Raw genomic sequence first — 26224 nt, forward strand, 5'->3', positions numbered from 1 at the left:
GCAAGATCCCCAACTGCTCCCCGGGCCGTGGATAGGGCTGCCCACTGCTCCGGGCAAGTGTGCTCACTGCCCCCTAGTGTGTGTATATTCACTAGTGTGTATGTGGTGTTTCACTTCACGGATGGCTTAAATGTGGAGGAGGAATTTCCCCGTTAGTGGGATTAAAAAAGTATCACTTAACTTGAGAGGAGCTGCTCCCTATGCAGGTATGAAGGGCTCATTCTAAGCCCACAATGCCTTGTAGTTACTGCTGATTACACCCTAATTAAAACATGGCTTTGTTTACTATATTCCAAAGAGACATGGCCTGTGTTACTTAATAATAGTTTACTTGTGTAAAGAAAGGTATTTGGATCTGTGAGTGGTCAGGGTGCTCACAGTGCTCACAGCACAGCAGAAATGAACAAAGGGAGGTTCATTTGCATATCGCAACGTCAGCATTTCAAAAGCCAACATGACAATAAACCTTTAACAAACCGTGCATTGTGCAGCTCCATCAGCACTCCTGCCTTTTGCTCAGTTAGTTCAGTTCTGTTGTCTGTTTATAAGCCAGGCGTCTGCAGCGGAGTTTACCAGAACATTCCGTCCTTTGTCCACTGATAGCCGCTCGCGGAGCGCTCAGCAGCACGGCCGTCTCTGATAACAGTAGTCCCACAGCTCCACATCACCTCCAACCACCCAACTCTCACAGTTCTTCACCGTCATCACAAAATCAGGCGGCGATGTTATATGAATTCTCTCTCATAGCTCATTAAGTACAGGAATTACGTGGAAAGTGGAGATTCTCAGCTTCCGATCTCAGACCACTTTAGTACAAGAAGATATTCTATTCTGAAACGACTTTCCTGAAAAGTTTAGTCTTGTTTCGCAGAAAAAACTAGAACATAAATGTTTGTCTCCCTTGTAAAACCAGATGTACTCGACTGACTCAATGAAAGAGATCAAATATCTTTGATCTCTTATTTACAAACAGGATGTACTCACATGTTTATGCTTTTTGCAGCTGTGACTTCATCTGTTATGAATTATTCACTATCTATAATAATAGATAGTGAATAATTCATAAATCATTTGGTAACTACTAATACTTGCTCAGTAACTTTATAAATGACTCGGTATCTATTATAAATTATTTCATATCAAGTAGATATTTTTGAGAATCTTCCTCGTCTTCTTTCGGCTGCTCCCTTTAGGGGTCGCCACAGCGGATCATCTGCCTCCATCTCACCCTATCCACTGCCTCCTCTACTTTCACACCAACCATCTCCATGTCCACCTTCACTACATCCATAAACCTTCTCTGAGGTCTACCTCTTCTCCTTCTGCCCGGCAGCTCCATCTCCAACATTCTTCGCCCAATATATCCATTATTCCTCCTCAACACATGTCCAAACCATCTCAACCTGGCCTCTCTGGCTTTATCTCCAAACTGCTCCACCTTCACCGTCCCTCTGATCTGCTCATTTCTAATCTTGTCCATCCTCGTCACTCCCAACGAAAATCTCAGCATCTTCATCTCCGCCACCTCCAGCTCAGCCTCCTGTCTTTTAGACAGAGCCACAGTCTCCAAACCACACATCATAGATATTTTTGAGAATCTGCTATGGATTATTCAGAATCTACTATAATGTACTGCGGCTACTACGAGTTATTTAGTATTTGATATGAACTACACAGCATCTATTACAAATTATTCAGTATCTACTGTAAATTATCCACAATGTATTATGAAGCATTTAGTACTTAGTATGAATTAAACATCTGCTGTGAATTCTTCAGTATCTACTATAAATGATTCAGTGTCTGCTGTAAATGATTCAGTAGCCTTGTCGAAATGATTTTTTCTTTCTTTCTACTTAGTATCTACTATGAATTACCGAAAAAAGTGAATATTTGCTGTCATTGTATTTATGACTGGCAATAACTGATTACAATATATTTTACTTATGTTTAAATGATGTACACCTGTAAATCAGCTAAACGGATTTATCAGTGTAGCACACAGCCTCTCGTGTTTCGCTGGTTTAGTAAATCAGCAAAGAAATAATAAGAGAAGCCGTTTTCTCCCTCTGTTAGTCATCAGAACTCCGCAGGCACTCTGACTGATCGGCAGAGGAGATCTCTCAGTGGAGGAGGCGCGGTGCCGGGGTCACTCACCATCAGCATCCACTTCGTTTATCATATCCTGGAGCTCCGCCTCTGTGGGGTTCTGCCCCAGCGACCGCATCACTGTGCCCAGCTCTTTGGTGGTGATGGTGCCGTCTCCATCCTTGTCGAATAAGGAGAAGGCCTCCTTGAACTCTAGATGAGAGTAGAGAGAAGAGAGTTAAGGCGTACAGTTCAGAAACACAAAGGCAGCGGAGCAACAGCGCACAGCAGCCGCGGAACTGGGTCACAGCTGAATACATTACCCGCTAACGCTCATCAGAGCAGAGAACGGCACACGCGCTCGTGCAGAACAAACCACAGTCAGAAGTTGTTTTTCTGAAGATACAGTGAGGACCAAAAGTCTGAGACCACTTTACAAATCTGGAATTTTTTCCATTGAAATCTAGAAATAAACAACAGGGTATTTTTATTTATTACACAAGCTTGCGGAGTCCATGCGGCCCGAGTGCACACCGTCTTCAAGGCAAAAGGAGGGACGCGCCACCAAACACTCGGACTGCTGTGCTGAGAATATAATTTGTAATGAAAAACGGCATTAAATTAGAAAAGAACACAGAATAGAAGTGTTTTCACCAGTGCTCTCAGACTTCTACACCCCACTGTATACTGGACATTGAAAAACCATAAGTGTATTGCATTAATAATGCATTGAATTTAATAATGCATTAAATTTCCCTTCAAACGTTCACATTATTATATATTAATAAAAAACATGGCAACACCATTACGTGTTTGGTAATGACTGTATTGATATAATACACTTTGTTTTCACTTTATATTTACAGTCCTGTGTATTTTCTCAGCCACTTGTCTGATTCTGTATATAGTCATATTTAAATGTTTAGGCAAAAATAAGCTAAAACATTCTCAATAGAGAACACACTTTAATGCACAATTAAGGGTGCAGGCAGGATGGAGTGGGTGGAGACGGGTGTCAGGGCTGATGTGTGACAGAAGGACAGCAGCAAGAGTGAAAGGGAAGGTTTACAAGACAGCAGTGCGTCCTGCTATGATGGACGGTTTGGAGACTGTGGCTCTGTCTAAAAGACAGGAGGCTGAGCTGGAGGTGGCGGAGATGAAGATGCTGAGATGTTCGTTGGGAGTGACAAGGATGGACAAGATTATGAGCAGATCAGAGGGACGGTGAAGGTGGAGCAGTTTGGAGATAAAGCCAGAGAGGCCAGGTTGAGATGGTTTGGACATGTGTTGAGGAGGAATAGTGGATATATTGGGCAAAGAATGTTGGAGATGGAGCTGCCGGGTAGAAGGAGAAGAGGTGGACTTCAGAGAAGGTTTATGGGTTTATGGATGTAGTGAAGGTGGACATGGAAATGGTTGGTGTGAAAGTAGAGGAGGCAGATGCTCCGCTGTGGCAACCCCTAAAGGGAGCAGCCGGAAGAAGAAGAAGAAGAAGAAGAAGAAGAAGAAGAGGAAGAAGAAGAAGAGGAAGAAGAAGAAGAAGAAGAAGAAGAAGAAGAAGAAGAAGAAGAAGAAGAAGAAGAAGAAGAAGACTGTTTACTGAATTGAACTTTTTGGGGAAAATAAAGCCCAAAATGTGGCCTAATCAAAAACAATGGCGCATTTTAGATTTAGTTTTTTTTTCTAACAATATGATGAAATAGGAAATGTGCACTAAAATATGCATCATATTACTTACTAATATGACAAATTTATGCATATGTCTAATAAAGCCTCAATATGTTATTTGTTTTTTAATGTTTTTATTCTTTAAGCGTTTTACTGAACAGAATCTCCTATGTGGCTGAGGAGCTAAGCTATTATTAAAACTGAAACAAGACTTTTAATTTATGATTCAAACATTACATGTTTACCCATGAACACAATAGAATTCACTAAAGTGGCTGCACATGTTTGATATCATACACAGTACAGACTGAAATACTGCAACTTTCTGCCTGAAATCTGGTCACCACTTTCACACAGAAAGAAGAATTGCAAATGTTATTTTTATTAAAACAGCTTCTACAGATCTGTTCATCACTCTGGGCTTCTTTATATACAGCTTCACACTAATTACCTGAAAGCTATGAGGTTGTAACATCTTAATAAAACACTTTTATGCATTTATCTTCACCAAAATTGCTTTTAAATCAACTTTTAAATTGTGTTTTTGTTCAATAGCCCAACGGACATATCTGAATCGAATAAATTCACCATTTTTTCAGCACACCTGCACAAAAGGCAAAGAAAGAATCACTCGTGAATAGAAGGAGCACACAGGACATTAAACTACAGAGGAGTCCAAAAGTCTGAGACCAACATGCTTCTAAAATTGGGCAATACGACAAAACTACATCACAATCAGCTTTTCTGAGAAGTATTATTGATCATATCCACCTTATCAACTGCATGTCTGATTACAAAGAGAGCATAATTAGTCTTCTTTGATTGGATTTAATGTAGCACAGTGTGTAAAAAGTTCAATACAAGCAACTTAATTAACACATTTTTATAGCATTTTTAAATTGTGGCATTACTTTGTCTATTCTAACTTCATTATTCTTTTAACATCTGATATCATGACCCATCGCGCATCATTAAAAGTTCTTACACAATATCGTGATATTACAAGTCCAATGAATTTGAATATAGACATCAAAATGGGCAGAATCTTGAATTTTTATTTGTCATTTTAATTCGCATAACTTTTCGTTTTAACAATGTTTTATTCCCAGCATTATTTAAAAACCGTTCCCGACGTTCAGCAAGACTTCTGGACTCCACTGTATACATCACATTACCTACATTAAGAACGACTACGACTGAATCTGAAAATCTTCTTACCTGCAATCTGCTCCTCTGTTAGCTGATCAGCCTACAGTGCAAAACAGAGCAGAAAAGAAGTCTCACTCATCAACAATGAAGGTCTAAAGACCAAGCATGCAGCTGTATGCAAATGTCTGAGCACATCAAAGGAAAACAGTCTCAATGTCATGTATGAGTGCTGCAGAACAAGGGAGAATCGTTTTATGTAAAAATGAACTTCGCAGAGCTTCACGGAGTCCAACTGTATGTTTGTTGTGTTTTTGTTGCATTTTTTATTACATTTTTTCATAAACGACTCAATATTTACAACACAGTCTTAAAATCCGGCCCTGTCACAATAACTACATAGTTGTCTGATCACAATGATCTAAAATGACTGAGAATCGGACCGTCTGAGAACGTCCTCACTGTGGGACTAATAAAGGATTATCTTATCTTATCTTAGCTTTAGAATCACATCATGCTGCATCCAATAAAATATGAATTGGTGCGCTGGGTTGAGGCAGGTAAATGTAAACAAATAAAGCAGGAAATGCATTCACTGAGACCCACGAAGACAAAGAACTGATAAAAACACTCAACTTAGTGCCCCAACAGTCAGAGGGCAACTCAAATAATGTTTGTTTACATTATATGCTTGTTAGCCATGTAGCTAGCGCTAATGTTTTTAGCACATACGCTCACTGGATGAGGTTTAGTTTTGTTTTTTATTGTTAGTCTCAAGAAAAACTGTAGCTTCGATCGCCTCTACACACGGTTCTGTATAAAGAAATAACAGCCAGCACAACAGCTAATTGGCTAATTAGCTAATCTGGCCACGCGATCATTTCTTTGACAATTTTTGGGTCCTCCTTAAACCTTCAGGGCTAATAAAGAGAAAAAAAGATATAGAAATGAAAATAAAACAAAGAGATATAATCTACAGTTTTCTTTGCAACAGTGTTCTTCAGCTCCGTCAATGTGTTCACATCCATTTCTATTTAAAATAATAAAGTCTCTGGTTTCTAGCTGTGATTTAGTGACTGGCAGTGAGTGACAAGCTGAGCTAAAGTTTTTCCCAACTTTACACCAATATTTACATTTATGGCATTTGGCTGACGCTCTTATCCAGAGTGACTTACAGTTTGATCATTTTACACAGGAAGGTGAAGGTGGTGTTGGGAGTCTTGCCCAAGGACTCTTATTGGCATAGTGTAGGGGGCTTACCCAGGTGGGGGATTGAACCCCAGTCTACAGCGTAGAGGTGTTATCCACTACACTAACCAACCACACATGAAACCAATGAAAATCGATGTGGTGAAGCGCCTATCCAAATGATTGGCTCAGGCAAATTCCTCAACCAATCGTATGCCACTCTCTGAGCTTTTGGTTCAAGTAAATATAATCTTGTAAACGTAAAACTGCGGTTCATATTTTACACAAAACACACACGGGCCTTTTGTCAGCTATACATCGCTGCCTTTTGGAGAAATTCACTGAATGCAACTCATGTTAATCGTGCATGTGGGTTTAGTTTTAATGTTGAATAAGAATCTGAATAAAAAAATCAACTTCCAACAGCAGATCACAGGCCTTTATGTACATATCGCTGCTGTCGGAAGAAAAAACAAAAATGGAGATGCAAGGTTTTGACATAATTTGAAAATCCCTGTTGCCCTTCACATTGTATGTAAATTCCATGATGAATGAACCAAAAGAAACTAATTTTAGAACCAAAATTACTCAGGAAAAAAAGTCTGGTTCCATTAACTTTCATTAAAAGTATTTTTTTTCCCTTCTTCTTCTGTAAACTCAACATTTTGGAGATTTTCTTCCGACAACAGCGATAGGTATTAGTTTTAGTAAAGGTTTTAGAAAGAGAAATATACCCAGGATGCAGTAAGTGGGGGGCTGAGGGGGCTACAGCAGCCTCAGATTTAAAAATTATTTTACAGCTAAAAACAACACAAAAATAACAAAAGAACAGAAAGACCCATGTGTTCTGTGCAGCAGCCGAGCATTGTTTACGTTAACGGTGACAGCTTCCAGGCAAACAATGTTCAAAACCCACAAAAATGCATGAAATAAAGCCCAAAAAGTGCGTATCAAATATGATCCAAGGTCTTTTTAACCACAAAATGTAACGATACAGCACTTTACCAACCTGACACCAACAATAAGCTTGTGGGTTCATTATTCTCTGATGATATTCCTACGAAAATCTGATTATAAATATTTGATACGTCACTAATTGGCAACATCAGTCTTTTTATTTTAATCACTGTTGCAAAGAAACAAAAGGTTTGCATGAAATGTTTTTGCATTCATGTCAAACAACCATGAAATATGTGTACAAATAATAATAATAATAATAATAAACTGTTCTGTTTGAGCTGAAAGCACATCCATTAGATTAATGATAAACTGGGTATAATAAACACTAATGTTGCTACTGGTGGGTTTAAATTTTAATATCTGATTGGATATGTGGGCCTCTTCAAATTTCTGCTGTATTATTGAATAAAGCAGTTTATTAATTTACACTTTTTTTTTAACCTGGAAAAATAATAACAAAACCTGCCTAAATTTCCTCCACCTGCCAAACACTACACATGCGTGTGTGTAGCTCGACTGTGGGCAACACAAGTGGTTTCTTGCCTCATATCAACAATTAAATCTGTGCACTATGCTGAAAATGATGCGACTGTTTCTGCTATTCAGGGGTGAAATTTACCCAAAAGGCAACACAAATATGTTTACTCTCATTTATAAATTAAAAGATATTTTCACTGTAGCTCTAGACGCAGAACAAGTTTAATTAAACTGATCGTGTTATCCTCTAACATTGTTTTATTTTATTTATTTCACTGTTTTTAAATACAATGTTCTGTGACTGAGTTAAATCTGTAGTACATCATAAACAACAACTACTAAGGGGGTTTTATCCACATAATTAATAATACTGTATCAGAAATATGTAGTGTGCTCTTCTTTGCTGCTGTAAGAAGGACGTCTTTGACAGATGTGAAGATGTTCTTATTATAAAGCATTAAAAGCTGTGATATTTTGTAATACAGAGCTCCTATAGATATAGACTGTGCAATGTTTGATCCAGGAACAAAATAACAGAAACACAAAGTAATGTCTGGACATAACACAACGATGAGATCAGAACTACACTATGATCAAAAAGACACATTTTCTATGGTGTCGGTCACTAAGGGTGTTCCACAGGGCTCAGTTTTAGGTCCACTGCTGTTTACCATTTACATGCTGCCATTCTCAAGACTAATGGTTCAAAATCCCCAGCGTCACCCCGTCTCCTTGTTTCTCAGTCCTACATCAGCCTTACTACAGATATGAGGGGTGTCTGGCCTTCTAGCTACAGGCTGAAGCTGCACAGAACTCCAGCCCAAGTTCTCAGAGTTCTCCCCACTCCCTCAATCAGTCTTTTCTCATACTACCACCACCATGTTGTGGGCATGGTCTGAACTCACAAAATAAATAAAAGTGATGATGATGATGAAGTCTACAACAATGCAGTGTTACCTGTTAACACAGAATGTCTGCTGAAATGCAACTGGATTTAATTACCTAACATAATTCTTCCTAATGCCAGCTGCCCTTTGCCCTGCGTCAGAGTTTCTACAACAACAGAAACGATCCAAAACGACTTGGAATAAAATCTCGTCACATTAATTTACACTGAATGTTGAATGTCCTAAAGTTACTATTTTGGAGTTAGTATGAAGTTTTTTCTCCAACGACAACAATTTGCTTTCAAATCGTGAATCAGACTAACAACCAATTTCTGTCCGCCGAAAGATGGAATACAGGTAATGTTGTCATAAACATTCAGCTCATATACACACAAACAAAACTCTCATTAGAACATAAACTCTTTCTTTACTCCTCAAAATGAAGTACATTAAAAAGTATCCTAAACCAATTTTGGTGCCCTTAAGAGCGAAGAATGTTGGTAATGTTGTCGCTGTAACCGCTTTCTCATCGGTTTTGAAACATTTGGGTTTGAATCGACTGAAAAAGGCCTGCAAGTATCTCAAAAAGGCTTCCAAAAACATCTTGAGGGAGAAAACAGAAGAGCAAAAAGTGTCACATTAACCAGATCACTTCCTTCCCTTCTACTGGTGGTTTTCTGGTGTTGGCGTTTCTTCCTCTAGAGGGCTTGGTTGGCTAAACATTGCCGCTTATTGTCTTCAGTGTGTTATTCGCTGTTACACAAGACATGCTTCATGTTAACTAACGATAGCTGTCATGAGTGTCGACACACACAAACATTTAATTCGCTTTGTCAAAAGTTCAAACACAACACGTGATAAATACACGACAGACTGATGCTGCTTATGTCATTAAGACCACCTTGCTGCTATTTTGGGAGGCGAGCTGAAACTCAAAGAGCTCACCTCTCACCGTGGCTGCAGCTACAACCCTGCAGGTGGACGAAGACCAAGCAATCCAGACCAGAACGCTTGACTGATGAACTGTATCCATATAACCCGCAGTTCAGATAATTCCAACGTGTGAGGTTTTACAAAAACTAATAACAGCAGCCCCCAAAACTGCCAGATGTCTTAAATAATAAACACAATTATTTTTCTAATTGATTTCTTCTTATTCAAACTTTCTGTCCCATGTTAAATGCTGCAGCAGCTGATGGAAATCAGGGCTGCACGATACTGACATGAAATGCAATGTTCGATAAAGCGGTCAGGTGTTATGACGACATGAGAAGCGATAAATTACTAAAATAAATAAAAATGTATCCATGTAATGTAACATGCAAATACAAAGACTTTAAATACTAAAATCTGTGTGTCAGACCTGAGAGCACTTTTGTGCGCTGAAGGGCTGAGAAACAAACAGTGAGCATTAACTTGTTGCTTAAACTTAAAAGATCTGACGAAAAAAGAATCTGAAAGGGCCTCACGATCCGAGTCATGAGGAGATGCGATTACTTTAAAATGATTCTCCTTTTATTTTGTTTTTAACAGAAACTCGTTTTAAATATTTATTGAAAAAACACATTATATGATATAACACTGATAACAACATTAAAAAAAAACAAAAAAACTATAAATAGCTCCCCCTACTGGACAAACTCCAGACTGTCACGACTGACCAGTGGTTTCTAAAGCCCTGACACAAGCTTTACAACATAATAACATCGGGACACTTAAAAGGCCCATATGAAGGAAAAACTCATTTTCTTTACGTATTTTATTTATAATAATGTAGAATGTAGTCATTAAATCATTAAAGTTTAAAAATGTTTCCTTTCCAGTCCTTAAGGTCCATACATGGTAACTTAGCTGCGAAAACAGCATGTACTGAATTCACTGTTTTTGTGATGTCATGAAATCCAACATATTTACATATATCTACCTATTCAGCCTACAGCAGATCAGCCCTGCCCACTGACGCTGATGTTATGGCGTGTTTCAGCCTGGACTGCTGCTTGAATGAGGCAGCCAATCATAACAGAGCTCATTTACATACATCAGACTTAAAAGGTGCTGTATGAAAAAGACAGTTTAACTCTAAGAGATGTAGAGAGGCTGGGAATGGTCATGTATAAATCACGCTTATTTATTTAAAAGTACACAAACCTCATCAGTACAACTCCGAGAAGTTTAAACAAAACGTCACGCTCTGAGAAAAGCCCGGCCTAAGTTTTACTCTGTTTAATGCAACTTCACCGTAAATTCACAGTAAAGATTTCAACTTAAGTGTAATTCTAGATACATAACAGGATTAGCCTCTTAGTACCTTCTGAGTTGGGTATTAAAGCCCTGGAACACTAAACTAAGCCAAGCTAATGCATCATTTTACTCCTACAGATAGGGTAGACCATCTATCAGGCTCTACATGCATTTAATCTCTTACAGTAAGATCCTGCAACAGGCGGCTAACACAGATAGGAAGAAGCATCTTACTACGATACAAACAACACTAACAAATCTTCATAACGAGCGTCAACACACTGAGAAAAGCTTAAATAAGCTGCTTGCTGGGAGTTTTGTCTGGGAGTCGGGGCAGCAGGAGGTTAGAAATTTATATAGACAACACTTTAAACATCAATATAGCAGCGTTTTCTATGTAAAGACATAGTGGAGTAACAGTGTAATGAGAAATCAATGAAGTCACGCCCCCCTCTGTGTGTGTAACCTGAGCTTCATGTCTGGCTTCATGCACCTGCTCGTCCTGCCCTGTGAAAACGTTGGTCCTCCTGACGTTTTATGATGCCCTCCCCGGGTAGTGACCGCCCACACAGCACTGTGCATGTGCCACTTAAGCCAGAATTAAAACAAGAAGCTGACTTCAGCTTCATTGAGAGCTCAAAAGTATGAAAAGGGATGAGGAGGCCGCTGTTTCTGCCTGACAGGCAACAGTAACTGGTTTTTGCTGTTTCACAGAACCAATAGCTCAATATTGTTTTGTCCCGTTTACTAATGTTGGTGGTAGCAACTGGTCAGCTTCTGCTAGCAGCAGCTGTAGGGAGTCTGCTAACTTACATCCTAGCTAACGTTAGTTCCTTTACTTACTGTGTCGTTGTTCACTCTAACGTTATATAACGGTAGTTGTCTGTATATCATTTGTAAAGGGGCCTTTTAAGCCATCTCATACCATTTAACGCAATATCTGCTCAACAGTACATACAACAATCTGTCTTATATGATTACGTAAATTTGCTTATTGATATACGTCTATTCCTACTCTGCTTAATACATTGTAAGTTGTAAGTTTACGTGGAAAAACGTGTATTGCAATTTCCCTTCAGGTTCAATAAAGCTACACCCACTCAAATTAGATCAAAGTAAAGAAAAAGGTACTTAAAAAATCTCTGAGCAGAAAAGACCAACAGTTTTCTTTCTCTGCCAGTTCATAGTAAACATATAACCAAAGCTATAGACCATCAGAGAAAGTCCTGAAAAAGAGTAGACAGAGGCTTCGGCTCCAAGTTTACTTGGTTTTTAGCCCTTCACTTCATATTCACACAATTTGTGACTAATTAGTGACTGTAAATGTGCTCGTCGGTGAGATCCGGGGTGCGCTGAAACCTCCTACTTCCTAAAGTCTCCAGCAGCATGTTTTCAGGACTCTAGTAACTGGATCAGCTGCCAGGTACCAAGAGTTTTTATGGAACTGGGAAAATCTGCTTTTAGTTCCAGCACCAGCTGGAATTCACTACAGGACACACTAAAACTCGGCTCACTGGCGTCACTCAGTCATTTTAAACTTTTAATACCAAACCACCTTCAGACCGCCTGAACCTGTTTTACTCAATCTTATTTATTCTTAACTTTTATTTCTTGTTTTAGTTCTTCTCTTAGTTCTTAATTTCTTTTATTTATTTATTTATATTTATTTATTATTATTTTAATACTTTTATATCATTACTTTTTAATTTGCATTACTGTATTATTATTTTATTAATCCATCTTCTTTTGATCTTAATCTCTCATCATTTAAACCTCAAGTTTTATTTTTATCCATTTTTATCTTTTATTCACTGATATTTTAAATTTTCTTTTAAATTAAAATGATTAAATGTAGTTACTGTTTTCTTTGTCATGTCAATCCCTGTTTTTGTAAATGCTCGGCCACAGTGAAAATGAGGGTTGCCCTCAGTGTACTTCCGAGTCAAAATAAAGTTTGATTGATTGATTGATTGATTGATTGATTGATTGATGCGAGGCAAAGCCTGTACGTCAGAACTGAAAACACATTTGGGACTTTCAACTGATCTTTGATCTAAACTTCCTTTCGCTTCGAGTGACCCTATAGCTGGATTATGTTTATTTTATTAAAACTAATGACTGAATATTCACTTTACAAAATGTGTCGGCAGTGACCGTTTCGGTAGTAACAGTTTTCGCTCAAATACGCAACCGGTACATGACGAGCAAACGCAGCTTTCAACAGCTGTTCACACATAAAATCATCATATTTTTCATTAAAACACTACATGTGTGTTTCGGAGGTGGCAATTCTTAAACGTTCCAGACTTTGGGACACACTTCAAAACAAATGGGATCTAACTGCTCACCATGTAGCCATGAGGGACAGGGATGCAGCCTCACTTCCTGCTCTAAAACGCAGGGCCTGGTCTAAATAATACCCCGTCTACAGACTAAAACCTTCTCAATAGACATAAAAAAAGTGAGATGGCACTTTTTGAACATCCATCCATCCATCCATCCATTTTCTAAGCCGCTTCTCCGTCAGGGTCGCGGGACTTTTTGAACAAAGATTTTTTATTTAAAAATGAAATGTTAAAAATGAAATTAAGTGATAAATCTACATTTTTCAACTTTACTCTTAAAGTAATAAATAAAATAAGACTAAAATTTTCCAAACACATTTTCCAAAGTGGAAATTTAGGGCTTAGGATTTGGGACAAACTCCACAAATATTAATTTTGTATATATTTAGCTTATTACTGTCTCTTATTGCTTTAGGTTGAAAAAGATCTGAATATAATCCTAGTAATTATCTAAGACCTGAATACTGGTTTTTTATTTTCTGTGGTAGCGCAGTTTGAACTAATTTGGTGGAATGTTTCATATAAAAATTATGATGACAAATCAACTCAAAATCTTTTAACAAAGCACTGTGATGCATCTAGGAATCATTTATTTTCCCCCCTTTCTTCCCTAATACTTATTCATGTATTATAAACATTGTATTATAACTTTCACTTTATAAAAGTTTGATTTTGTGGAACAATTAATAAGTCAATGTAAAAATTTAACACTTATTATTCTGTCAATTTATTATTACAGCATTAATAACCTTAAAGAACGACAAACCAGTCAGGTTACTTTCTATTTCCAAGTAAAACAACTTTTTCAGGTCACTTCTGAAACTTTTCACGTGAGTACAGAGTTTATTGTTTTATGAAAGTGTTCCGAGCGGAATTTTAAAATAAACCGCATTGTGCAAAAGTTTGGGCACCCCCGGTCAAATTCCCATGTTGTTGATGTTCGAAGTGAAAATAAGTTGCACATCTTCTACAGAGAAACTTTTCTGGGGTATATCTTAAATGCACAATTACTGTTTACCTGCTGAATTTAACATATCGGGGGACAAAAAGCAAAACATTACTTCAGATAAAGAAACTGGACAGTGATGTATTCAATAAGAAGTTATATTTACGTTTATTCCCTGTTGAAGATGCGGCTACTTATTCTCACTCACGGAATCAACAAGAGGTGCTCAAAGTTTTGCATATGGCTTTATGTGAACAACAGTCAGTTAAAGCAGATCATCAGCGGGCTTAGTCTACTTTGCCTAATCCAACAACATATTTTAAATGTTCTGTGTTTTTACTTGTTAAATTATGGAAATATTTTCTGATTTGCACATTTGTGGGTGTTTAAATAGCAAAAACAGTTCAAACATCCGTTTACAGGGTGAAGCTTTTGGCTTTTAGAGGCTCTTTAGTGTCTGATCTCTTCGTTTGCACCCACGCAGAGTGGTTCAGAGCCGTGGTGCCACAGCTATGGGCAGCTTGTCGGGGACATCCTGGCACCAAAAGGACACAAAGGGACAAGCAGAGTTTCTGATCGTTAAAATGTGTTTAAGGAAAATTAGACTATGACACTATTTCAACCGCTACACATGTATTGGAAATGCTACGACCAGGTTAATTCCACCACATCTTTAAAAGGTCTGCATAATTAAATGGGTAAGACGTCATTCAGAGTGATTTGGTGTGAAACGCTTCATTCTAGAGAAACTTACTGAGACAGAAAAGTTCAGAGTGGAGGTGATGGGAACCAGACGTCCACCTCTAAAAGTTCCCTCACAGAAAGTCATCATATGAAATGATTATGAAGTCTGAAACACTGTTTCGTGATAGTTTTGAGAAAGATTCTGGCCTTAAACGCCATTCATGGTGGAGGGATACATGGAGTGGCACTGTAAGGCAGGATAGGATTTCTATTATTATTTATTCTATTATTACTATTTTCCCATCATCAACGTAACATAAAACTAAGAAGACACGTGCAGGTTCGCTGGTGGTTTTGGATCAAGAAACCTAAACCATGTCACACCAAAACACTGTGAATCACTCTGTTTACATCTCAAACACTAAATTATGCAGAAATTTGAAAAATTCTAACATTAAATTACAAAATTAAACAATTTTTGTGTGAGAATGTGCCTGTCTGCCCTGTGATGGACCGGTGACCTGTCCAGGTTGCATCATGCCTTACGCCCGATGACCGCTGGGATAGGCTCAAGCACCCCAGCACCCTTTGCTGTAAATATGTCTCAATATGTTAATATGTGCTAATATCTTAGTAAAGGATAACAAATGGAAACAGAAACACAGACTTACTTTGCTGAGTTTTAACCTTCAGCTCAGCCATAGCTGCTTTTCTCGCATCTCCAGCAGGAAACTTTTCACGGAAAGTAGAACGGTCTCTTGTAAAAAGTCTCATCTCAATCCCTCATTCGCCAGTTCCTTGCTTGAAGAAGCAAAGACGAAGTCAGTTTCTCGTTCGAATTGTTCCGTTCCACCTTAAATGGTGCCACAGTTACATTATGGCACCTTATGCAATGCTTAAGGTGGAACAAGAACATTCGGACAAGAAACTGACTTTATCTTTGTGACTTTTTAAGCGTCTGTCAGTTTCCCGTTGCAGATCAAATGTATCAGGAAACCAGCTGGAGTGATAATAAAAGTCCATTCATCTCCAAATGATCAATGTTCGTCTTAAATCTCACTCTTTGCCTTTTCGTTAGCTACTAGCTGGGTGAACTAGCAGTTATAGGCTACAGTAGCTCCAGCGTTTAAGACCATTTACTGTTAAACTGTGTTGGAACGATCAGCCGAGCTTAATTTTACTGCAAAGGATTATTTTATTATTACCTAAAAATCTCATTCGGCTGTCGAGCCGCAACAGGGCAGTAAAAGCTGCAATGCGGTTTGGAGCCACACATTGTAACCTGTTCATTCTGAACAACTACACAACTTTCAGATCATCGGTATGAAGTTGTAAATATGAATGTAGAGATGTTAGATGAGGCCCTGATGATGATCAGAACTGTAGAAGATACTAAAATGACTGAAAAAGCTGTAGAATATCAAAAAAGAAATTACTTTCTTCTTATATTTAAAAGTGGATATTAAAAAATCTCAAACCAGTTAACTAAAAATATCATTTGGCAACTCCTTGTTAACAGAAATCTTGAAATACTGAAAAAATTCTGAAAATACCTTTTTAATGCAATTTAAAACCACATATACTGTATATATTACTGTACATGTATGTTATTATGGTAGTGTACATTATGAAGAATACTTTGCTGTTTTAACGTGGCTGATTTAAATGTTTGATTTGGTTACAAATAATATGTTATTATATATCCTATATGATCATTTAAGCTCTACAGAGTGTAAAGCCCAGTCAATTGAAAGTGGGTGTGTCCATATCTGAAGCCTCACCCAGCCCCACCCACTTTACTCTGATAACTAGTGATTGAAATACATGAAATACAGTAGAAGGGATTGAGGGATGTAATCAGACATTGTTTTACATGGACATGCCCTGTAGGGTTGGACTGTATTCAGTGCAGCGCAGGCCGTGAAACATTAAATACATTTTTTTACTCAAAAGTTTTTACTCAAACTTTTAACTTTATGTGGGGCTACTGTGTCCTTTTCGCCTGATCCGATTTCAGATATTGGGGAAAAATAAACATCACGACGTATCGTGAAAACTGTGAGGTATCATGACACTACATTTTTACCATATCACCCACCTCTGACACGAGGAGTGTGTTTACATGCACTCAATACTCCGATCGTAACCAGATTTCTGCAATTAATTAATTACTCGAACGGTCATACTCTGCTTTCTTAGGTCAGACTACGGTCTACAAATCTGACAAAGAGAGCTGGATTTCTCTCAGTAATCAGATTTCTCAGTGCAGGTAAACTCACTCTGATTTCTTTCGGATGTCCTCCGCCTGTGCATGTGTGAAAACAGGCAGCGGTACTGGAAATAAGCGAGCAGCGCTGCGGCCAGACGCAGCAAGAGAGTTTCGGAGGGAAATTAAGGACATGGATGTTCTTCATCTTTTAAATAATGTATGTTCATATTTTCAGGTAAAGTGATGATGTTTTTAAAAAAGCGCTGTGGCATGAAGTTTGAGTTTTACATTACGCCTTCTTCTGTCAGTTTATTGGTTGATTGCAAAGCAGAAATCTGATTACTGGCTCACACGTGGACCCGGAGTTTCCCCGTTATCTGATCGCTCAAGTGCATGTGAATGCGTTGATCGGATTACCGACAAAGTCTGATTTTCTGCAGTTATTATTAAGTGCACTTACATTCCTTTACTGTCTTTCCACTGTAAACTACTGCAAATGAACGAAAGTAGGCACCTGGGTGCAGCCTATCAGAGTAAAGTGGGCGGAGAGGGGGCGGGGCTCATGCATCCTAACTAGTTTTATATGTTTTTGCACAAGAAGCCAAATTTGTGGGGTATATAATTAGAGCTCTGCCCAATTAGGCAGTCGTGGGCTGGAGGTTAGGGAACTGGCCCTGTGACCGGAAGGTCGCCGGTTCGATCCCCAGCACCGTCAATCCATGACTGAGGTGTCCTTGAGCAAGACACCTAACCCCAACTGCTCCCCGGACACCGTGGATAGGGCTGCCCACCGCTCCGGGCAAGTGTGTTCACTGCCCCCTAGTGTGTGTTCACTAGTGTGTATGTGGTGTTTCACTTCACGGATGGGTTAAATGCGGAGGTGGAATTTCCCCGTTTGAGGAATTAAAAAAGTATCACTTAATTAAGATGTTTAAAATAAGGCTGGGCAATATGACAATCATTAGTTTGATGTGCTTTTCTGAGCAAACTGTGGATTTTGTCAGTAATTAAAGACTTAACATCTGCATATTTCATTAAAAAGAGAGCATAGTAAGCGACTGGATTTATGTAGTAGTCACGAAATGTTTAATAGAATTTTTTTCTCGTGGCACCACTTTTTTTGTGTGTTCCCATCCCAAATTTTGACAAATTATCCTAAATCAAATCTAATCCACCTCAGATAGAAAACACCATTAACCCTGAAAACGTGTGCATCAATACACCTTCACCCACCTGTGACTGGTCAGGATGCTCGCTGTGTACAAGAACCACGAACGGACAGAAGTCAACTTTGCAGCAGAGGCCAATATCGTGATTGAATAACAACCGACACACTGTGCGGTTCTACTTGAGGGTGATCCAAAACTCACTCACATCCCACTTTGATCTCAGAAACATGCTGATTCATCTCAATATGCTGCAACATCACGAAGATCTGAACACCTCGCGGCGCACGAACAGCCCATTTTCTCTGAGGGAGAGCGAGAAAGCTTATGAGCTGAACAAACCCAGCAGCGGCTCGCTGCACAGGCCATCAATACCCATCAGTGATCAATAATCACCCATCCAAACCTGTCCCTGCAGCTAAAACAAGAAGCACTGAATTTGTAAAAGCAGAGTGTCAATCGGTCCCGCGAACAAAGCACTTTAACGTGATAACATATTTGTCTGTTTTGGAAATAAATATCAACATACTTTATTTACAGGGATGCTGAACAGCCGACGGTGCATTTTCCTTCAGCCTGACTGTAAACACTGCAAATCAAAATGTGTGTGTTTACACAAAGTCAGAGCTGTTCACAGGGGTGGTGATAGGAACCAGGCGTCCACCTCTAAAAGCTCCTCACAGAGAGTCATGACGCTGTTTTAGAACACTTGAGAAGGTTTTGGTAGGATCTCATGGTGAAGGGGCACGTGTGCTGAGATTCTCCACTATTTTCCATCGTCAACGTTCCATTTAAAACTCAAGACTCGTGTAGGTTCTCTGGTGGTTCTGGATGGTAAATAAAGTGTCTATATCTGTGTTGTAGTCAAGGCGACGCCTGGTTCCCATCACCACCACTGTAAAGACGCCTGAACCATTTCACACCAAACCCCTCTGTTTACATCTCAGCAACCACTGAATTGTGGAAAATGCTGCAACAGTCGTGGGCTTGAGGTTAGAGAACCGGCCCTGTGACCGGAAGGTCGCCGGTTTGATCCCCTCGGCCAACAGTCCGTGACTGAGGTGTCCTTGAGCAAGACACCTAACCCCCAACTGCTCCCGGGGGCTGTGGATAGGGCTGCCCACCACTCTGGACAAGTGTGCTCACTGCCCCCTAGTGTGTGTGTGTATTCACTAGTGTGCATGTATGTGGGGGCTCCACTGCACATCCACAGACAAATGGATGTCAATTCAAATTCATTCAGTTCCACAGAACTTGCTGGGGCTCATCCGGTTTTGAGCCTGGAAAGCTGCTCCTGTGCAGACGTACTAATGTAGGTCGACCCATACACCGTAATCCACAAGAGACCCGATACATACCTACAAGCATTTGCTGCGCGGAGCTATTACATCAGTCTGCCGGCGTGCTGCCTACAGAACAGCTGGCCTCTGCCAGATGATGCTCCCTCAGGGACACAACGTGCCAAACAGAGAAGCTCTCATAAACGACGCGTATGAGCGGCGGACTTTTCGCAGGACGCCGTTCTGAGGCCCCGGGGATTGAAGGGACGCCCGTGTAGGGTTTGATAAAAATCAAGCACCGCTCATGTTTTCCGGAACAGCAAGGAGCGGGAATGGGATGGGCCTGCACACCTGACACAAAATAATGATGTTGATTTGTTTGAACCGCCTCTAAATAGATAAATAAACAAATAAATAAAAGGGGGGGGGGGGGGGGGGGGGGGGGGGTAGCTGCTTTATTTCTCACACCCATCACCACCCAGAAGCCGAGCACGCCCCACACACACACACACACACACACTACAGCGCTCTGAAGCCTGAAAATGATATTAATAACACGTTTAATTACACCGCTGTGAGCAAATCGATCAGGCCTGCGAGCGAAGCCCACTCTGGTGATGACACACATCCTCAACACCCCTGCGTCGCTCTGCAGTCCGTCCTGCCTGCAGAACGGCCTTATGCACGTCTAGAACCGCACACACACACAAAAGAAGGTTCTTCAACGATTCTCTAGTCAAGGGAACGGTTCTATTTAAACTATGAGCCCTATACAGAAGCTCAAATGGGTCTGCGTGGTGAAATGGCTCTTCGGTCTGATGGAGAACGTGTTGCATATGGTTCTATACAGCACCGAAAACGGTTCTGCTGTTGTATAGCTACAAGCCTGACAGGAGCAGAACCACACAGGTGCTGTACAGAACCAGCTCAGCGTGCAGAGAACGCTTTAAGCATGTAGTCCTATATGAAAATCACTGTTCTACACAGAACCACTGCTTACCACATAGGTTCTCTACAGAATCACACAATATGTTCTCCATCAGGCTAAAGAACCAGTTCAGCAGGCAGAGAACCCTTTAGGCGTGCAGATGGTCCTATATGGAACTCATGGTTCTACACAGAACCACTGCTTGCCACATAGGTTCTCTATAGAACCACACAATATGTTCTCCACCAGGCTAAAGAACCAGTTCAGCGTGCAGAGAACAGAGAACCCTTTAGGCGTGCAGATGGTTCTATATGGAACTCATGGTTCTACACAGAACCACTGCTTACCACATAGGTTCTCTATAGAACCACACAATAAGTTCTCCATCAGGCTAAAGAACCAGTTCAGCGTGCAGAGAACCCTTTAGGCGTGCAGATGGTTCTATATGGAACTCATGGTTCTACACAGAACCACTGTCTTTACTAAAGAACCGCGCCTCTTAAACCCAAATGATCCTAAAGGCGTCCAGGCGCGCAGACCCAGCGCGGCGTGCGCTCCAAGCCCGGTCCGTCACCGCTCTCCGCCGCTGCGGATGTTTGTCCTGTTACAGCAGCTCCGCCGCGCTCGGTCTCAATCTGTGACACTGACATGCATCAGATCACAAACGGCTCCCGGGTCCTTCCGCAAATACACGTTTTTAATCATGCCGAACGGATAAAAACGCCATAAAACCGATCTACGTACCATGTTGGAGGGGTTATAAGCGGGCGTCGCTGGCGGGAGTGAGAGTCGTAGTCTGGGCGCTGCAGCTCCTCCGGCGTCGCTTATCTCTCCGTGTGCCGTCGAGGCGGAGGGATATATGTATTCATCCGCCACTTTCCCACCCGTATTCAGGCGCAGAAGCGCCTCCTGCGCTGCGATTGGCTACGGTATCCCGCCTCCTGTGCCTGTATTGGCTACTAGGAGCCTGCCTCAAACTGTCAGCCAATCCCAGCCCAGAAGCTCGGGACCTTAATAGCCAATCCCGGAGCAGGAGGCGGGGCGCAAGAAGCCAATCCTAGCGCAGGAGGGCGGGCTTTGTCTGAATACGGGTGCGCGTGAGAAGTAAGTAAATAAATAAATAAGCACAGTGGCGCCCCGCCTCCTCCACGCTTTCGACCAATGGGAGCTGCGCGGCCGCGTGACGTCAGCCCGCCACTCAACTGAGCCGGGCGCCGATTCGATTTCTGGTTAATTGTCCTAATGGAGGAAGCTGTTGTCACGGCCGCTGAAATTAATCGACTCTTAAATGAATTAAAAATGGATTTAACGGATTTTAGCCGCGCATTATGCGGCAGCGAAGGCCGCCAATCAGCGTTTTTTCTTTGGATAAAGTGCTTTAATTGAACTTTTTTTTTTCTTTACTTTTTAATGTATTATTACGCCACACAGACCACAGAGAGAGGACTTTTATTTTGTGAACTACGCGGCCCTCTGGAGGGAGCAAGGAGCTGTTTAGGTCATTAGTGGGGTTTTTATTATTATTATTATTATTATTATTATTATTATTAATGTGCTGTGTGTATGTGTGTGTATGTGTATATACACACAGCACATAAAGTCAATTTTTTCTTTAAACTGTATTTTTGCATAAAGTTATATTGCAGTGTTGCAGATTTAACGTCTAAAAACTTTCCACGCTTTCTTTGTGTATTTTTTGCTTTCTGGCTCTCGGTCCACCGCGAACATTGTGCTTTGCCCCCCCAGTACAGTCATATTTATGAGTGTATATATCGCGGTTGTGGGAAGAAAACCATTGACGTTTCTGGTTCCATTGACTTCCATTAAAAGTAGAGTAGGTTTTTTCCTTCTCCTGTAAAGTCACCATTCTGGAGATTACGAGGTTTTCTCCCGACTACAGTGATATGCTTAAGGGCTTTGTAGTTTTGTATGTGAGTTGCAGAGCTTTGCCCTCGCAGCCGGCCCTCTGTGTGTGGCAGCAGCCTAGTAATGAATCAGAGTGCAGAGGGACGAGCGGAGCCAAGAGGCCTTAATGTGGAAGCAGCAGAAATAAGACAGAGCAGTGCAAACTACACTGTGCTGTCTGAGGGACACAGGCTGGGCTTCTGTAGAGGAATTATGCAGTATTGACCTCACCTGTGTCCATCCTACCACAGCATATTAGCTGGATGACTCAAGCCATGTCCAACAGCAGGACGCGAGCAGCAATCCAACTGGACAATTCACACTGTCAAGCTTAATAAGAAATCCTGCTTGGGTAAATATGTGGTTGGTGACCTCGTCCTGCACTAACTAGACCAGTACATCACAAAGCCCATGCACCGCATTGCTGGTAAATGAAATCGAGTGAAAACTAGTTACTATATCTAATATTTCACCTTTTGAGATGCTTGCTGTAGTAAGACGATCAAGAAAAATGATCTGCCAGAACAGTAAGACTATCTCACTTACTAATATCACTTAAAAACAAGAGCAGAATGTCTAGATATATTTTAAATAATCTTATAATGAGGTTAGAATGATTACCAAACGAGACATAGATTTAAGGCAGACTGAGATCAAGTGGATTTAAGATCGTTTTGCTTGCCCAAGGACCGTTTTCGGCAGTTTGGTGAGGACAAAAAAGGTGAATTAAAGAAGGAAAACATTAAATGGTGCAGCTCAGGGGTTAATACAGGTGCAGGATTCAGATCTACTGACCCAACACCTAAAACAGCATGCAGGCATCTCAGGCATATCACAGAAACCATAACTCATATTTAGATGACATAATACACAAAGTCGCCGTAAGGCTGTATGCACATGGATATGGATGTGAAGGCATCAACATAATTAACCCTACAGAATAAATTAAAGATGTATAAGCTCCTAAAATAGGACTATACACTACACATACTACGAAACGCTGACTAATACAGGTTCAGTATCGGCCTCGGTCGGGGCACAAGGCTTTGCTGTGTATGTTAAAAGTTAATAGCGCACACAGATTAACTACTATAACCACTATAATATGGAAATTAATCTTTGAGAAGCACTTTATGAGCAGCAAAAAGGGGCTTTTTAACATTAAATAAGATGATAAAGTCCATGCAGGCCTCTTTTCACTGAGAGCTGCGAACGCAGTACACCGCCACCTGCAGGGCTACAGCGGAATCAACAGAGGCAGACCAGACTAAATATTAAATAAACTCTATAAATGTTTCTGCTATTGTTGCACATTTCAGACCAGACGTGAACTAAGCGCTCAGTCCTCCGATCTAAACCCGTCGTGAGCAGAAAGCGCTGCTGCTTCTTCAGCCACGTGGCTCTGTTTGCGGCACTAGCGCGCCGATCAGCGGAGGGATACCCGAGAACTGGCGGTAATGCGGTTCCGTTACGAAGCGTCCGATTGGTTGATTCGGACCTGCAATATTAATAAACGATGACAAGCGGCTCCTGATTGGGCAGCTCGGACCTGCATTGCAGCAGGCATTACAGAAACCTCATCAATATAAAGCAGCGTTTTTCACTCTTTTACAGTTTCCCAGCGAGCTGTTGCGTTTCAGCTCCATCTGTGGAGCACAAACTCACAAATTCATCTCATTTTTAACACTTCTGTCTTCAAAAGAGGCCTAAAATGATAAAGAGCATCACTGATTCTGCTTCAGACCTTCTACCTGGAGAGTCTGGCTCTGAAACTTCTGTTTCCTCACATTTAAACTGTCTGTTCAAGTATGTTTGAAGGTGAATTTGAGCACCCAGTGACACAAAGAACCATTTAAAACAGTGTTTTGACTGTTGAAGTAGGTGAACCTGGTTTGTGTTTTCAGCAGATTAACCAGTTCAGCGCAGGCCCCATCCTAATCCAGTGCCTCGTCGCTGTTGTGGGCCTTTTTGGACTGCATGAACAGGGTTTTTGGATAATTTGGTCTCAGAATTGATTTAGCTCAAGTCCATTTGAGCATGTACTGAGGCACGTTTTATCCACCCAGTTACACTATTCCACATTGTTATTCTATAGACCATTTAAAGGGCCCATATTTCAAAAAAAGGGATAGATTTTTCTTGCATTTTTACCCCCCCCCCCACCTCCTTGTTTACAATATTTATAACATTTGTTTGGTTTTATGCATCACGTCATAATTCATTTTTACATGGCCATTTACATCTTGTAATCAAACAGGCGGTTTTAATTACTGTGCCTTTAAGAGTGATGTGAATATGTAAATGAGCTCTGTTCTGTTTGGCTGTGCCTCATTCAAAAAGTAGTCCTGCCTAACCTCCCCTATAACTTCAGTTTGAATGGGCGGGGCTAATCTGTTGTAGGCCGATATAGATGGAAATATGCAAATGTGCTAGTTTTTGTGACATCACTGTAGCAATGAATTTGTTTTTTGGTTTTTTTTTGCAGCTTTTTTTCCAGATATGACCTCTATGGATTGCAGAGTGAACAGCATGTTTGGGGCAGTGTTAAGTGTTTACATGCTACATCAAACTCTTATTTAAAATGAATCTGGTTTTCATGATATGTGCCCTTTAATCATGCGTCAGTGTTGGCAAACGTTTCCCAATTTCATTCAGCTTTGTGACGTATCTCGGGCAAAAGTATGTCTCAGCAGAAGCGCGTCCACGTGACTTTACCTAAAGAGACAAATAAAGATATTCAGCAGAGTAATGTGTGATCATGTATGAATCTAAAGACTTTATTATGAATTATTCATTAATTATAATGCCACCTAACCCACAGTGGGGCCCGGAGCTCAGACAGGCTTCTGTTTTGCATTCTTATCAAATTTAATACATAGTTTTCCATTATGAATTATACTGAACTGTACTCTATTAACACTGAATTAAGCTGAAATTTAGAAAGTGGGTGGAATTCCCCTTTAATGGTAATATGTTTACTTACATAGTGATATGAGATCCACAGGTAAAGCTCTAAACGCAGGTAAAGGCCTGGTTTACTAGTATTAACTAGTCTGCGGGTCTGTGCAGCGTGTGTAGTTAGTAAGGAGGCCCCAATCCTCTTATTACAGAAACAGGTTTCAGCTCGCACTGAAAGGTCAACGGCGCCGTCCAGTGTTCGTGTAGCTGAACTGCAGGTTTTGAAACTTTTTTTTTTTTTTATTCCCCCTCCATCTGTTTTTTTCCCCTCCACACACTCTGGGGTGAATCTGTGATGATTTACAGGTGTATGCCAAGGTTTTGGCACCCCTGGTCAAACTCCATGTTGTTGTTGATTCTCTAAGTGTAAATAAGTTGCACATTTTCCGCAGTGAACACACGTTTAACACACGTTTAACACACGTTTAACACACTTTTTGGTGGAAAAAATAAAGTCGGCCTGTGCAAATATAATGGCATGTTTACGCTTTGCATATGCTTTATTTATTCTGCTGTATCCTGTAAGTAAATTCTGCGGAGCTACAAAGTGACAATCAGTCGTGAGCTGGAGGTCAGAGAACCAGCCTCGTGACCGGAAGGTCGCCGGTTCGATCCCCAGAGCTGACAGCACATGACTGAGGTGTCCTTGAGCAAGACACCTAACCCCCAACTGCTCCCTGGGTGCTGTGGATAGGGCTGCCCACCACTCCGGGCAAGTGTGCTCACTAGAGTGTATGTGGTGTTTCACTGCACTGATGGTTTAAATGAGGAGGTGGAATTTCCCCGTTTGTGGGACTAATAAGGGTCTCTCAATAGGTACTCATGTATAGACAATGGGCAGAAGTGAGTTCGCAGCAGAGGACGTGTTTACTTATTCACACTCAGAAATCAAGACGTATGTCATTTCAACTGTGGTGCTCAAACTTTTCCCACGACTGCGTGTTAAACACATTAAACTCACCAAATAAGTAGAAACTGTACTAAAACCTCGGAGTAAATGGCATTTCAAGTTTATTCCGTGTGAAGTACGTCTGGAGTCTATCCCAGCGGTCATCGGGCGGAGGGCAGGATACACCCTGGACAGGTCGCCAGTCCATCACAGGGCAGACAGTCACAGACAGTCACTCACACCCAGGGGCAATGTAACA

At 40.7% G+C, this 26224-nt stretch overlaps 1 protein-coding gene across 1 annotated transcript in view; it reads right to left on the minus strand.

Moving 5' to 3' along the window:
• The window catches only part of calm1b (calmodulin 1b), a 33715-nt gene extending 12601 nt beyond the window's left edge, over positions 1-21114 (minus strand). Inside the window, exons 1-3 of the mRNA XM_017724674.2 lie at positions 20958-21114; positions 4975-5005; positions 2158-2301 (exon numbers count right to left, since the gene is read on the minus strand). Coding sequence (XP_017580163.1) covers positions 2158-2301; positions 4975-5005; positions 20958-20960 — 178 coding nt within the window. The 5' untranslated portion in view covers positions 20961-21114. The remainder of the gene's footprint in view (positions 1-2157; positions 2302-4974; positions 5006-20957) is intronic.
• Between the last annotated feature and the right edge of the window lie 5110 nt (positions 21115-26224).

The sequence above is a fragment of the Pygocentrus nattereri genome, chromosome 4, assembly GCF_015220715.1.
Source record: "Pygocentrus nattereri isolate fPygNat1 chromosome 4, fPygNat1.pri, whole genome shotgun sequence".
Classification (NCBI taxonomy): Eukaryota; Metazoa; Chordata; class Actinopteri; order Characiformes; family Serrasalmidae; genus Pygocentrus; species Pygocentrus nattereri.